General features: G+C 40.4%; 2 protein-coding genes across 6 annotated transcripts in view; one reads left to right on the forward strand and one right to left on the reverse strand.

Annotated features, from left to right (window-relative positions):
• The window catches only part of ARHGAP10 (Rho GTPase activating protein 10), a 145,189-nt gene extending 139,634 nt beyond the window's left edge, over positions 1-5,555 (forward strand). For both annotated transcript variants that reach the window (XM_042049978.1, XM_042049979.1), the window contains one exon: positions 4,587-5,555. In XM_042049978.1, the coding sequence (XP_041905912.1) occupies positions 4,587-4,675 (89 nt within the window). In that variant the 3' untranslated portion in view covers positions 4,676-5,555. The remainder of the gene's footprint in view (positions 1-4,586) is intronic.
• Positions 5,556-9,752: 4,197 nt separating this feature from the next.
• NR3C2 (nuclear receptor subfamily 3 group C member 2) overlaps positions 9,753-15,809 on the reverse strand; it is a 189,146-nt gene continuing 183,089 nt past the window's right edge. For all 4 annotated transcript variants that reach the window (XM_042049975.1, XM_042049974.1, XM_042049976.1 and 1 more), the window contains one exon: positions 9,753-13,478. In XM_042049975.1, coding sequence (XP_041905909.1) covers positions 13,323-13,478 — 156 coding nt within the window. In that variant the 3' untranslated portion in view covers positions 9,753-13,322. The remainder of the gene's footprint in view (positions 13,479-15,809) is intronic.

The raw sequence follows: 15,809 nt of genomic DNA on the forward strand, positions 1-15,809 counted from the left end.
ATTCCCAATAATCAGGGAAAGAATAATCAGACTGCCTGGCACTGAAATTTTGCCAGTCTTGGAGCCAAGTGTTACTAAATTTCTGGTTCTTGAAAGAGACTTCTTAAAAGTCAGTAAATGGGAATTTCACTTTGGAGAAGTGTTTCAGATAGTTTAAATGGTGTTTACACAATAAAAATTCCTTGGCAGTACTGCTAGCAGGAAGGCTTCCTGAAAACTTGTCAAGATAGCTCTTATCAAGGCTTTTTACAATTTTTAAAATCCGATTTTAGGGGAGAGAAAACATGAGGAAAACTGAGAGAGTGTTTTGTTCCCTAGGAGAAGTGGGGTAACCAGCATCCCCACCAAGTATAAAAGGGACACAAAAAGCCTCATTCACACTGCCATTGTCATCCCCATCTCTCTCTCCCACAGTAACAAAGTGCCAGCCTCAGTTAATGTCCCTGGTTTTTTGCCTCCAAGGCACTCTCTACCCTCTAATTCATGCTGTGGCTTCTGAACTGTCTTTATGGTCCTCACCAATCAAGGATTTACATCCAAGAGAAGTGGTACTCCCAAAATACTGTATTGCACTGTATGTGCAAATGGTTCTTTTGCTGAGGTAAAAATGGGGATAGAGCCACTTCTTGGTGCACCTTTCATCTGTGGATTTCAGAACACTTGGAAACATTCATGGGGAGAAGACCCCCTGACTCCTAGCCCTGTGTTCTGTCCACAAGATCATTCTGCTTCTCACAGAATAATTAAGGGCAACGGCAAGTTTTGAAATTTCAAATTCCAGGCTAACCCTAAGCATGCTAAGTATTTCTGTATTTCTGTGATCAACTCAGCCCAGAGGGATTGTTGCAAAAACCCAGAGGGATTTCTAAACACAGAGGGCTTGCAAGCACATTTGATTGCTTTAATTGAATTTCCTGATGAAAAATTGGCCAGCATCATCGAGTTCTATGGAAGTGAGTTCTGGTGCTCTAGTGGTTTTAACAGCGAGGGTTCCATTGCCCTCAGTAATCCTCATTTATGTTGCTTTTTGAGGTTTTTACTCTGATTGACAGACCATGAGAAAGGGAGGCTCTCTTGTGCCAGGCACCACGTAGGTTTGATTTGCTCCCAAAACAGCCAGTTTCCACGAAGATGTGGAAATCAGTGTGAATCAGTGTCTGATTCAGTCTTGCTGAAGTTAGTGGCACCCATGCAGTGAACTAATACTGCTGAGGAAGTGAGTCTTGCTCTCGTTGTGGTTGAGACCTGTGAAACTTTTGAGTTGCCAGAGCAGAGCAAAGTCTGCTTATAGCACTGGGTCTCTGGGAAGAGCTGCTAGCCTTATTTGCAGTTAGAAAATAATAACATTGGCAATATCAAAGCTATTTCCTATGGGGAATACAGAAAAGTAAGAACTAATGCTGCAAATGCCAAGTTGACCTGATGGTGTTTCTTGATTAGAAATCAGAAGATCTCACTGCAAGTTGCAAGTCTGTAGATTTTGTTGGCCCATTTTAGTTGGGGTGGTTGTTCCATAGCACTTGCTGTCATCCAGATGTTCAGACATCCTCCTTCCCTGCACTCGTCCTCCACGAGTGAGGCTGCTGAAATGGTCTTGCAGCAGGTACTGAGAAAGTCACTGTCCCACTCTGAGCTCTCAACTTAGCTGCTATTTCCACTGTCCTAAGAGGTGATGGCTTTTAGTGGTGGTTCAGTGGTTGGCCTTGTTGTGCGGTCTTGCTGTATACTCATTAAATCTTGCTGAAAATATTAATGTTTAGTTCTCTGCTCTGTATCTTTTTTACTACAAGTATTTTCCCCTCCTGTCCCTTGCCAAGAGGAGCCTTAGTCCTATGGGATGATTGCTCTAGTAATGAGTTGTAGGTTTTAAGGCCAAGTGTGTAGTTTCTGCAGCAAGGTATTTTTAAATGAGGCAGGCCTCAGAAAGCATTAAGAACTGTAATCGTTGTTGATGGAGAAGAAATGACAGAAAGGGGACACTACAGAAGTCTTCTGTTGAGCAGGTTATTTTTTCACAAACAGGCTGTGTCATGGGTTTAAGAAGAGCTGTGCACGATAGGGGAATGGGGTTTGTGTGGTTAAGTGGTTTTGATTTTAAAGGAATGCATGCTGTTGTATGCTGTACTTCAGAAATGGATTAGCAAGGAAAACAGGATCACTGGAGCTTAAAGCAGCTTTACATTTGGATGGCACCCTCATTACTATCATTTGCCCGCAGAAGCAGTCAGTGATGTACACAGGTATCTTAGCCCTTCTTGCACAAGGTGATTGGAGTGGGGACAGAAGCCTTCCCTGCTGTGACAGTCACCAGAGCTGCTGAACATTAGGAATTATTTTTTGCTGTCTTTTTTTTTTTTTTCTTTAAATGCAAATCTCTAGAAATGGTGGCCTTAGGTGTAATTGAGTGATAATTCCTTCTTCAGTCTTCCTAGAGTCTAAAAGAACTGTCTGCCAACAAGTGGTGCCCTGAGCTGTGTAATGTACATGTGCAATATTTAATTTCCCAAGCCCAGAGCTCAGTTGTACCAGCTATGTCTCATCTTCTGGGGTGAAAATGGTGTTTGCCACTCAAACCCAGCTGCTGGGTGCAGAGTTCACCGTTATCTTATCAAACTTGCTTACAAAATATTTCTTTGGAAGTTTGCTGTTGTGTTGAATGGTGTTGATTAAGCATAGTTTGAGCATTTCCTCCCCTGGGTAAATTTTATGTAAATTTTAATTCCAGTGAGATTCCTTCAGATGAGGGCTCCCCTCAGTTTGAGCAGGCCTTTGATTTATAGACACTCACATGCCAGTGCTATCTACCCTCTTTCTGGAAATAAGGGTTAAGTACCAGAGGACAGGTAGAAATTCCCTGCTTCCAGGTTTTCTAGTTGTTTTTCTTCCTAATCTGTCCTTTTTTTTGGAGTTTGTTTCCTGTGATACAGGTATGCTCTGTAGGTATGGGAGACCTCAGGGAGGGGTTTGGCTGGCTGCTGGTGTGTTTGCTGGAAATGTAGAATTACAGCTTCTGGAGGGAGGTTTGTGGTGGTGTCAGCCATGCAGTTTTAAATGCATGTGTACTCTGTAATTGTGGAATAGAAATGACAAAGGGAGAGGAGGGCCTGCTAATTACTAATGGTAATGTAAGTTACTGTGTGAGCACAGATCCTAAAAGGTAATTTTCTATGCACGTTTTTCCTTTGGAATCTTTCTGTTGAACAGATTTATTACAAATATAAGCCCAGACTTTTGTGCAGAATCTAAATGATCACTATCGTTTGAAAGCAGTTTTGTTTTCTGGGTTCCTTGGAGTTACAGCTGTTGTTTAAAGCGTGGTTTCTGAGCACAGCTGTCTGACAATAATAGGACACAAGGAAAAACCAAGGGAAAATACGATTTTAAGTGCTCAAATTTAGAGCCTTAAAATGCTTTTGGAAGTGAGACTTAACATGCTGCTCTCTCTTAACTGTTATTTCCCTGATATGTAGAAGGCTACAAATATCACATTTCCCAATGTGTTAATGTGTTTTAAATAAAGCACTGACATGGCTGGCAGCATGTTTCAGCATTTGTCTGATGTCTTCCCTAAATACTGTCTGTCTCAGAAGCACTGCGAGGATAAATTAATACGGTAGAAAATGTCATAGGTTGCTAAAAAGTGTGGGATTTTACAGTTACATAGGTAAATAGGTACCTGTATTACATCCTTAAAAGACACCTCAGAGGGGAATTTGAGGACTTTTTAGTCTGTTTTCCAAAGAAAGGAGGCTTATGCTTCTTTTTTAACTTCCTGTCAAATGTGGTCAAAATACATATACAGGAAGTCAGATTTCATTAGTTCTGTTGCTCTCAGAGTAATTTCTGGGGCATTGAGAGTCCAAGCTGAAATATTTATTATTTTAGATTCATGGATACTCTTGCATAAACTTTGTGATCAGCAGTGGTAAACACTTAGGATGGCACAAGGAGCTGTTCAAGCCTTTGCTTTGTGTTTTTGAATTGGACTCTGGATTTGAATTTCAGAGAGAGGATTTAATCAGAAGAATGATTCAGATTTTGTCCACTAGTCACTTCTAATACCAGCTCTATTCTGAGGAGATGATACTTGGAGTGACATCTGGCTCATTTCTATTTCCCCTACAATCCTTCCCATGCTTACTTTTCATACCAAGTAAGGTCCTATGCTGTGGTGCTGTGGCTCTGAGCTTCCAGATTCATCACCTCTGCTCAAGACAGGTGTCTGCTTTTGTTTTGCCCCATCTACTGGAAGTGTTTTCCACTGTTTGATACTAATTCTGACTTTTCCCCTAAGGCACAGATTTTTCTATTTTATATATCTGTCCTAAGCTCTGTTAACCATTTCCTTAATGAAGTCTCCTGCACCTAAAAGCTATTTCACCATGTACACTTTGCAGAAGTATATTATGAAGTATTTAAGTCATTAATAATCCTCTTTATCTTTCTTAGTCAGATTCTTAAACTGGTCATTGCAGATGATGGGATGTTTTTTATGGATGCTTTGCCTGGTGTCATGGAGCTAAAGCTGCAAAGTACTAATTCAAACATAAAAAGATGCAGTAATTTTCTTTCCTTTTCTTTTGCAGTGCAATTTTCCAGAGAGCCAGGATGGCTAGAAGGCACATTAAATGGCAAGAGAGGACTTATTCCACAAAATTACGTTCAGTTTTTATAGCTTTGTGCATTGAACGCCAAGAAGGTGTACATGGTATCCATGGATTTTTGTTCTAGTCACTTGTCTCTACTTTTGTGACTGCTTTTAATCAATGAAGAGCTGGACTATGGATTGAAGATCCTAATCTGTATAAATATATTAAGTGCTGCCAAATATGAATTACAAAAAAAAAGATTCCTTGAGGGGTGGAATGGGTGGGGGGGACAAGGAGGAGGAATGGAGGGATAGGTTAATTTTTCAATAGGGTGCTTTTTTTTTTTCCAATTGTAAAGAGCAGTAGTAGTATGTTTGTTTGCAAGATAAATAGCTTTTGAAGTCAAGTATTTGGCTGATCCGTGACTCAACTCTGTGTCCTGGAGATTATGCTTTGATAACCAGCATTCTTAACAGAATGTGAGGCATGGGCACAGGTTACCCAGAGCAGCTGTGGCTGCCCCATCCCTGGAAGTGTTCAAGGACAGGTTGGATTGGGCTCTGAGCAACCTGGTCTAGTGGAAGGTGTCCCTGCCCATGGCAGGGGATTGGAACTAAATGATTTTTAATGTCCCTCCTTACCAAATCCATTCTATGATTCTATGATTATTTTAGGTTTGGAATGATGGATAAAAAAAGCTACCATGCTGACAATTAAATTGTATTTCAGAGTGGAATAGCCAGTGCAGAACAGACATCAGTAAGCAAAATAATAGTTATCAAGACACGACATTTTTCAAATGTCTTCAAAGAGCACATTCGTTTATGTTGCGTGTATGATTTCATTTATTTTATAAAGATAAGACACATGAACTTTTATTACAGGCTCCTATATGTCATGGTTCCTTTGCTACTCAAAAATATCACTGTAAATGAAATAAAATGTTATTTGTTATTTGACTTGTCATTCCTGTGTTGCAGAGTATTTTGCTCTGGTTCTGGAAGTTGTGGCATGAAATGATTATTGGCAGCTCTACGCAGTCAGCCTCAAGCAGGCTCCAGAATGGACGGGGAGCTTTCCTCACTCAAAATAGGCAACTCTGGAAGCTCAAGCCAAAAGGGAAAAGAGAATCTCTGGCTAGGATGCTTTTGCATCCTGGAGAGTTCTGCATTTTATCTGTTGTATGGCTGTCTTAGCTGCTCGTTCACCTTGCCTGTATTCCTTCCCTCTAATTGTCAACTGCAAGGTCTTACTGATGCCTCAAAATTTGTAGAACTTAGAAAAAGTTGCATGCAGTTTATCACTAATCTTTCTATTTTTCTCTCCGTCAAGTGAGACTGTCTGGGAGGCAGTGGGGAGGATGCAGGGAAGTGTGACAGGATGACATGCTAATACAGGCTCACTTATTTGTTAAATTGAACTCTGTGGATTTTGAGTCTTTTACTGCAGCTCTACTTGGCTTGCAAGTTTTTCTAACAAATGTGAATAGTAAACCAGTTAATGGTTAATACTGCCTTGAGGTTGGGATAGCTTTTTTTCCCCCTGAGGATTTAACTCCATGCCATTAATTTGTTCCTTTGCCCAGACTGCACAGACCACTGGAGTATGCGCAAATCATTTCCAGATGGAGCAATGGTGGGCCAAGCCAGTACAGCTCTCCAATGCTGACCCCCCTTGCTTGGAGGAGTTTCATTTGGTGAATTCTCCTGGTATTGAAGCAGTGACTCTCTGCCATAAAGCTTTTAGGCAGTTCTTGTCTTGGCTAAGTGACCCAAGCACTGAAAATGACTTCTGACTGAAGGAGATCAAGTTCTGTAATTTGCTCCTTGATTCAGTGTTAAGGAAATAGTTGCACCAGTACTTGCAGCAGCAGCTTGCAGGTTTCCTTGCTCAGATTTGTTCATGTGGCAAAGCCCTGTTCTGGCTGGGTCTCATATTGCCTGGGCCCACAGCTCTATCAACTCATCCATGGCCTTAAAGATTCATTCTGGAGGCAGGATGGTATCTGTGTGCCAAACTCCGTTTTCATGGCTCCCAGTTGGTAGAAAATGTTGAAAGAAGAGGGAGAATGTCAATCTTTGGTGTTAGCCTTGCAGGTGTGGCAGCTAGGTATGCTGGCTTGTCAGATGGTGAAGCTCTGATAACTTGAAGCCTACAAGCTTTGGAAGTTGCTTCCATTTGTTTTGTTGTTGTTTTAAACCCGCAGTGCATGTTTGATCTTGTTATGGCTGCTGCCTTCCAAAATTCGCAATGCGTTTCTCGGCTTTAGCTCTGTGTGGTGGGGCCTTTTTCCCTTTTAACTGAGGCTGTTTAAGAAGGCAGATCTACAGAGAAGGAATAATAGTATCTCTTCCATCCAGTCCTGTGGCTCTGTTTCACCTTTAGGTGAGATGTTTTGAGACTCCTGTTACTCCTGGAGCCACGCAGAACCCAAACAAGAAGAAAACTTTTCTACTGAGAAGTGATACACTGAACAGAGGTAACACTAATCCAAACTTTCTCACGTCCCAGCCGTTGTCTGAAGGCAGTGGTATGAGCTGAGCCAGATCAGATCTGGCTTTCAGGCTAACCACACTGACTGAGGAATTCAGTTGTGGGAACTGCTACCCACCAGATGGGTTTCCACATCAGCCCAGTTACACCAGTGCCAAGTACAGACTTGCACAGCCCAGTAGTCACAGCACAGCTCGTTCTTCATCCTCGCTGCTGAGCAGAGCTGTAAATGATGCCCTCAGTACTGACTGCTTGGAAGTGGAGATGAAAAGGTGCTAAAATTAAAAAAAAACCCAAACCATACAAAGGAAGTCAGGCCTTTGAGATTGCTTGCTTTCCTGAAGGTGGCCTTTAGGGCACGCCACTTGTCTTATCCATGGCTTGGTAGATTTTGGAGGAGTGCAGTAACGTGCTGTTGAGACAGGACGGAGGACAGGGAGTCCATTCTGGAGAAAGCTGGTTGCAGGATCCTTCTCTTGGCCTGGCAGCAGGAGTGGTCATTCTCCATGGGTGTGGCATCTGTCCCCTTGCATGGAACTGCTCACCTGTCACAGCTGTGGGCACAGTTTAATTAATCCTTGGGCTGGGTTTCCTTCCCTTGCTCTGTGCTGGTTACTGTGGGCAGGGGCACAGACTTGTCAGTTTTCAAAAACTGAGGCTGCTGGTAGTGAATGCATGACATGGGCTGAAATTAGAGTGTGAATTAGGGAAAAAAACCCCAAATGTGCTTTTTATGCAAAATGGCATTGGCCTTGCCATCACTGTGGGGCCAGAGATTGAATCCCTCAGCCTGGGGATTAAGGTCGAATGTTTGCTGAATAATTAATGGCCAAGCTGAGACTCCTGCCTAGCTGGGCTCAGCAGTAATTTATAGTCTGTGTTAGTCACTGGCCAGAGTGCAGCTCTGTGCCTTGGCCAGGAGCACTTTCACTCTGCTGGGTGAAAAGCCCTGGGGTTTTCAGGCTGCTGAAGGTTGTTAAGCATTGTCCCAGCTGATCTCTGTGGCAGGTTTCCTTCTGATGCTTTTATGAGGAGTGAAAGAAAAATCTCATTAGCTGATTTATCTGTCCTGTAATGAAAATACATGTTCCTGCCACAGTGCTTGCAGCTTTTGCTACCCAAGCCTCTGTAATGGTGTCACAGAAGAGACTCGGGCAGAAACTTGCCTTCCTCAATGCTCTGTTCCTTGTTCTCTTAACCCATTTCACAATTCTTACCTGGTACACAGTTTAAGAAGAAAAGCTGCTGACAGAGGGCCTGTGTAGGCTGTAAACACACCAGTGCTAAACTGGGTTTCACTCAAAGTCTTCACTGGAGTTTCACCTCTTAAGCTGAATGTGCCTTGGACATTGTTTTCTATATCAGAGCCCAACCATCTGCCCTCATCTGTCCTTGCAGTAGGCACAGGTAAGTGCCAAATAAACATCATCCTGTCAACATCTACAATTAAAGAAAGAATGCCTCAAAAACCTTATGGCAGGGCATGTTTTACCAAGCAAAATCTGTGACAGGAAAGGGTATTTTTTCCACTCCTTTCTTAGTAATATTGTACTCCACATGAACTCCCAGTCTCTACAGCTGAGTGCCCCAGCCTGAGGTCAGGTTACAAGTTTCATTACATTTTTAAGTAGCGATAGCATCGTCTTATTTCTAGAACAGCATATGACAGATGCATCTGCTTGTAAACATATGGGAAATTTTTCTTAACACTGCAGGTCCCCTACTCTTCTTTCCTTCTGACAATTCAGCAAGCAGAAAGCAGGTGCAAGGACTTTTTGGCAATAAAAAAGTTTATGTAAGTTGTTATTAAGAGACCAAAATGCAATTAAATGGTGGTCTTACACCACAGACTGGACTTTGTGCAGAACGTGGTGGTGAATTTTTGAGAGAGTGCTCAGAACAAATCAAGATAGTTAGAAGGGGAAATAAAACTCCTGCTATCTTACTATAATTACAACTGGAAAAGGTCTGACCCTGAGAAGGCAGGGTCACTGGGGAGACCTTGTGTGTATAAAATAGAATTTCTCTCAGGGCAAGGGGGATTCACTAACTGTGGTCAATGGGTACAGCAGCAGGAGGTTAACAGAAACTGGAGCCCAGACTGGTCTGGCTACTGAAGGTTTGTTTCTTCCAGTGGGATGTAGGTTGTGCCCAGAACAGTGTCAGTACATCATTTGTTGAGCACAGGGACCCAGGTGAAGTGAACCACCTTCCTCAGTGTTGGACATTCCTTGTCCTACAGCCTGAGGAGCTGTTCCCTGGCCGAAGCCATCGCATGTGTGGAGACACCCAGAGTGACAGAGCTTGCTGGAATCAACACTACAGCTGTCTGAAGAAAAATGTTATAATGGATTTTAAATTACTTTATGTTGAAATGTTCATGTCCAGGTTCATTGGGGCTCTGAGCACCTGGATGGTGTCCCTGGATGGTGTCCCTGCCCATGGCTGGCAGTTGGAACTGGATCTTTAAGGTCCCTTCCAACCCAGCCCACTCTCTGGTTCAGTATTGTTCCTAGATGAGCAGAAGGCTTGTCTCTAAGGATATCACTGCACCAGCAGCTAGCTCAGATTAAAATGCAAGAAATACTTGCAATCAAACCAGTTTAATTCATGTGTATTTGTACAATTTGTATAAAAAAAAAGAAAAATAGGTACTTGCAGACATTAACATAAAGACCAAACAATATTTTCTATTTATTTAAAAAGCTTTAAACATACAGAAGCAAACCCCTAATTATAAATGCATCATTATGCATAGATTTTACTGTTTACACCATACTGCTGGCTGCTTTTATTTTTCATCCAGGAATCTATTTAAACTGCAAGAATTCTTAAACATTCCTCTGAGCTTCCTGGCCTCAGAACTGCTGTCTATCTTATCAAGTCATTGACCTCCAGCTGAAAACATTGCTCTAAAAAAAGTCAAATCTTTAATAAACAATTAAAAGTGCATTAACTGTAGAATTTTTTAATTTCATAAATGTTTAAACAAGTCCGTGAAAAACACCACCCTGTGAATTAGCTTTTTGCATTATTGATTGTAAAGTATCTTTTTAATAAGATTCTGATATTGCAAACTTTAGTCTTTTCTATTTTACTCCGTGCAAGTGCTTGTCGCACGGTGTGTAGTATTCCTGAAATACCCACTGCAGTACATTACACTATTTTACATTTTAACTGTGTATACAATGCTCTTGCTGCATATCCCTGTTCCTTCTTACAACAAAATAATTTAGCTCAATGAACAAAAGCCCACTTTCTAAAAGCTGTTATAGTTTGTCTTGTATTTTGCAGGAGACAAATGCCTATTTCATTCTAAACAAATTCAAAAGAACATAACAAACTTCCTGGTAGCTAAAAACTAGGGTTGGGTTTTGTGGTTTCTTTTTTTTTATTTTCTGTACACAGGTTTAGATAAAAAAAGTGATGGCTATTCTGCTTAAGTGTCCTTGATAAGAGAATACTGCCTCTTACAACATCTATATCCAATTGTATCTATTACTTCAATGATCTCTAGCAAAAAAATAATAATCAATGAATGGTTTCATAAACAACAGGTGATTAAAGTAAAGGATTTATTATAATCTGCTTACAGTTGTTTGCAAAGACAGACATACGTTTTTGCATAAAGATATAAATTGCTTTTTAAAACTAATTTAGTGTGTTTAATTATATGAAGTTTCTGTGAATTATGAATTGTACCAAACCAAGATTAAAAGTAATAAGGTACAAAAATAGGAGCAAACAGACAACAATTTGGACTGGGACAGGCATTTAACAGTGAAGTGTAGAATATGGCTTTGCTATTTTAGTCAAGCAAAGTTACTCTGAGACAGAAAAGGAGGCAGTAACTTTGTTAATATAAAAAGCTGCTGCAGACTGTATTCACCCAGAACCTGCCATTGAAATCTTCTATTTTAGACTTTAAAAAAAAAAGTAAATTAAAAGATGGATGTATGACTGTGTCTTTACTGTAAACAACCAGTCTGCATGCTGTATATTTCACGTTGGAAGTTTGGCTTTCATATTGCTGTGCAGGTCAGTATTTAAAGATCTGCCTATGAATTAGACTTCCAAAATGCAAATAATGTATGTATGTATATATTTATATATAAAAAAACCTCTCTGAATACAGTCTTTACAGATTACCCATTGCATAAGGCAGGTGTCATTTAAAAAGACAAGTAGCGCTGACTGTCTTCAGTGCACCCACAGTGCACCTCAAAATTTGGGTTCAGAAAGGGTGTAGAATTCTTAATTCAACCACCATTGACAAGAAATGCTACATTCTGACCGGCCAAGGGACACACTATAGCTCAAAAATACCAGTGGCACCCAGAGAGAACACTACAGATTAGGACTCTGAAAAACTATTCTATTTAAACATGAGCATATGGTAGCAACAGTTGAGCCTCAGAAAAGTTCACCTGTCCTCTATTCTACTCCAAAATTTTGTAGTTGCTTATAAATTGTGAAATAGTGAAAAATCACCTCAAAAATTCTTTTCCTTGCAGTCTTACTCTAGAGAAAACATTTTTGAGACAAAATCAGACCAACTGAGTTGAACTTGTAGTGTGAATGTTTGTCTTCTTGGATGTATCCCAATTATTACAAAAATGCTTACAAAATTACAGACACTTTTAGTTTATCACTAAAAATTCTACTCAGCTTATCTGCCCTTATCATCCCTCACCATCCCTCTCACCAATACAAATCTCTTTGATATACTTACTGTAATGATCTGCATGTTCCCCTCAGCGTAACCAGAAATCGCTCTCCCCCAGCTGAAATAATAATCTGACCTTTTAAGATGTTTCAGATATCCAGTATTCAAAGGAAAAAAAAACCCAAAACAAAACCAAACAATCTGGGAAACCTTAATAAAAAAAGGATAACCATTCAACATGTTGCTCACACCCCCATTCCCCTGAGAGAGAAAGGGAACAGAGGGCAAGAACTCACTAGATCATTAAGATGGCAAAAGCTTTGGAGAGAGACCATAATTTGTCTTGTTAAATGAAACCTTGGTAATGTGGCAAACACAACAAGTGTAGTTTCCTACGGATATATGAAGCAGGAGTTCTAAGATGTGCTTAAGTCACATACGCTTGCGAGACAAAAGGGGAGGAAAATAGAGAGAAATAGAAAGGCTTAAAACACAACTGAAAAGGTTAAGCGTGGTTATTTACAACAGATACTGTAGGATGGTAAATTAGATATGATGCTAAAAAAGGCACAGCTTTCCCTTTCTTAAATACACTGTAAACGGTTCATTATGCATGCAGAACATTTCACTTTACAAAAAAATTACCTTGTTTGTTTAGACAAAGATAGTACTTAAATAGTCTCCAGCAAAATAGAGTTCTTTCAAAAATACTTTCCCGTTCATCCTATTAACCATTAAAGATTTTTTTGTCTCATTTACAAAAGTTCCTTACACCTTATTTCAGGTCCTTCACAATTTATACATACAGCAATTTACAGTACAGCAAAAGACTGCAAAAAATTATTTGTAAAGCCAGCACAATAGATACTATAAATTGATACCAGGGCATTTGTTTTTCACATCTTATCCTTTTGAATTAAATAGTAAATGGACACTTAACACAGTGTATATCATCTATGATGGGATAACATGGGATAACAAATGCCACAGGTGGGGATAACAGTATTCCACACCAAATGTTCTGTTATTACTTTACACGTTAGGGTTTGTGTGTGTGTATATATGTGTGTATATATATATATAGTTTTTGTTTGTTTTTTTTTTGTTTGTTTTTGTTTTGTTTTTTTTTTTTACAAGAAAAGAATATTAATGCCCCATATTGACTTTACGTTTTATGTGCAAACCAAGGGTAAGCTTTAAAAAGTTCTCATTAGTTCTCGAACCCTTTTAAAACAAGCAAACAATACCAGAAACTACATGGCATATTTAAAACTCCATCTGTTAAAATATCAAAATCAAAGAGTTATTGACTAGATATGGCTTTTCATCCAGAGGAACAGGAACATTTTCTAAGTGTTTTAGGGTTATGGGGTAATTTCCAAACATCTAGGTCTTGCCAAATCCGAGTCAACTGCTTTCCATTCCCCCAAACCCTTCATATGATTTTAAACTATTCAGAGACTGCTGAACAAGTGTAAAGAGCATGTTTAAAATATGGTTTCTTGGGTCCTTCATGGGTGTGGAATAACACAGGGAAACTTAAGGCAAAGTTCTTCCATTTAAGACATTTTCTATCACTTCCTGTGAAAGTACAGGGGCTTGGCATTCCCAGATTCCACCTTTGGTAGCTGGTCACTGATGATTTCCACCAGCATGGCTGGAAACTCTACTTTCAGTGCCTGAGACTCTCGGAAGGTGTAGAAGCAGAATTCCAATAAGTCACTAACAAGCTGAAATACATAAAGAAACACTTCTTAGGAAAACCACCAAGATTTCTGCATGCAAACAACAGTTAACTGATAATTAATTATTTCCAAGAAATAACATCTTACTCTGACCTGACAGTCCATTTACAAGGGTTATAAAGCAAACAAAATAACTCAAATGCCAAAGGGCTACTTGACTCATTAAAAATCAGCAAACTAGGAAAACCCAAGAGACCACAGATTTGATTTTTCAGCCCAGTTGCACTTTTCCTTTCACTAATAGCAACTGGCCACCACAAAAATTACAGCTCTACAAAAATAAAGCCTTCTGCCCAGAGGGAAAAGAGCAGCCATAAACTATTGTATCTCTCAGCTTCAGCTGGATACACATTCATTAAATCAAATTATTTGGTTAACTTCAGTGCATTCTCCAGGGCCCCTGACCTACAACTGCCAGAGCAGCTGATGTTTGCAGCTCAACAACATGACTGCTGCGTCACACGGTGGCATTTCAGGTTCTACAGTGACACCATCTACAGGTTTTTTGGTGGCTGTGACCTAAATGCATCTCCTAAGGCCTTACAGTATGTTGGGCCCTTCCCAATCTTTAAGAAATGTGAAGGAATGAAGCACATCCAGGTTTCAGTGAGTGTGTGAACTTCCATGCAGTTCACCAAATCACTGCGCTGCATGATTGAAGGAAAGAGCCTCTGCTGTTTGAAAATTCAAGTGTTAAACACAGCTTAATTTTGGCACCTTGTGCCCTTGCAAAGGACTTGAAGCACTTCTGCTTGTGTAGTTAATCAAACACAAGTTTGTCATTTCAATTCTTACCATGTAGAATTGCACTCTGCCATAAAGTCCCTGTTAAAGATAGAGCAAATAAAAGTGGACTTCTGGAAGGCAGAAAAGGAAATGAATAAAAAAATATGGGCAGCAACATTTCCATCCTGTAGCACCATACCTTATTGCTCATTTTGAGCACTTTCACAGCTGTTCTTGCTAACATGTAAGCAGTTTATGAACATCCCAGAGAAGTGCTGAGATCATCAAACACATGACTTGCTGCTATTGAGCACTACGTGAGTCTGTTTGCTGGGGCTTAGGTCACTGGCATGTCATGAAGCAAAATACTGATTAATTAAACAGATGCATGCTAAGTAAGTAGCATAGACATAATCTGGTTTTCAAGGGAACAAAAATGCTGATATTCAAAGGTTTAGTTTACCCATTAGGAGGAGGTTGTTACTGCATATACTGTGTGCCAAAAATACTCTAAACAGCCCAAAACCAAAGTGAAGGAAACTGTGTCTTGGTGTGATCGTTGCTCCCTCCTCCCTGTCTCCGGCATCAAACACCAGCCCTAAGCAAAGTAAGCCTTGCACCCCAGCACAGCCTTGACAATGACCCTGTGAATGTGCTCCTTTTCCTAAACTTCTTTCACATCACTGAATGTGCAAGGGGGTTGGGGTCACCTCTGTCCCACTGCCTTCTGTGCAGCTTGAGTGAATTCCTGCCTCATCACACCTGTGTGGAGCCTCTGGATTCAATGAGACAGGTCACAGGAAACCTAGATAGAAACTACTAATTCTGACTTCTTTGCAACCTTTTAGTAGTACCAAGTACACATATATGTCTGGTGAATATGCAGACAAGGGGAAATGAAAAATAACACTAATGAAGGAAACATAATCCATTCAATAAACAAGTCAGCAGTCCAGTGGGTGAAAACCAGGATGTGATCACGGATATGATCACAGCACAGCACACTATGAATCCTACCACAGAGGAGAAAGGTTAAGTTTGCACAACAGTTTAAAAGAAAATCCCTAGAACCTTCCTATCATGTCATACGTGGGTTTGAAGCCCTAAAGATAATGTATTTTCTATACCTATTTAGTCTGCTAAAACTTTTGTTCCTTTTTCTTAAGCTATCAGCTTTAACATACTTGACAATAACCATCCACGTAAAGAAAATGAGAGGACTGGGAAGCACCTGTGTCACACATGTGACCCCATGTGTCACCAGGAATCCAGGGTTGCAGTCAGGATCTTTTTAACTCCAGCCTTCAAAGCTGCATGGCTTTTTGGGATTGGGAAAGTATTAATTTAAAATAAGAGGAACAAATGTGGCAGAACCGAAGGTCAGCTCAGAAGTACTAAAATGTAAACACTGTGCTAAGGTCAGACAGATAAAGCTGTGAGACCAAGAGCTGAGCCATGAGCACTGCTCTTTTCTGCACATGTGTTCCCATCCATTTGCAAAGGTACCACCTCCCTGCCAGCCCAGCAGCCTTGGCATGAGGATGCACTAAAAGGATGAAAAACTCAGGTCCCACAGGCAATGCTAATTTT

Source organism: Corvus kubaryi, unplaced genomic scaffold (assembly GCF_017639235.1).
Source record: "Corvus kubaryi isolate FWS band 111438036 unplaced genomic scaffold, C.kubaryi_AGA036_p1.0 71, whole genome shotgun sequence".
Lineage (NCBI taxonomy): Eukaryota > Metazoa > Chordata > Aves > Passeriformes > Corvidae > Corvus > Corvus kubaryi.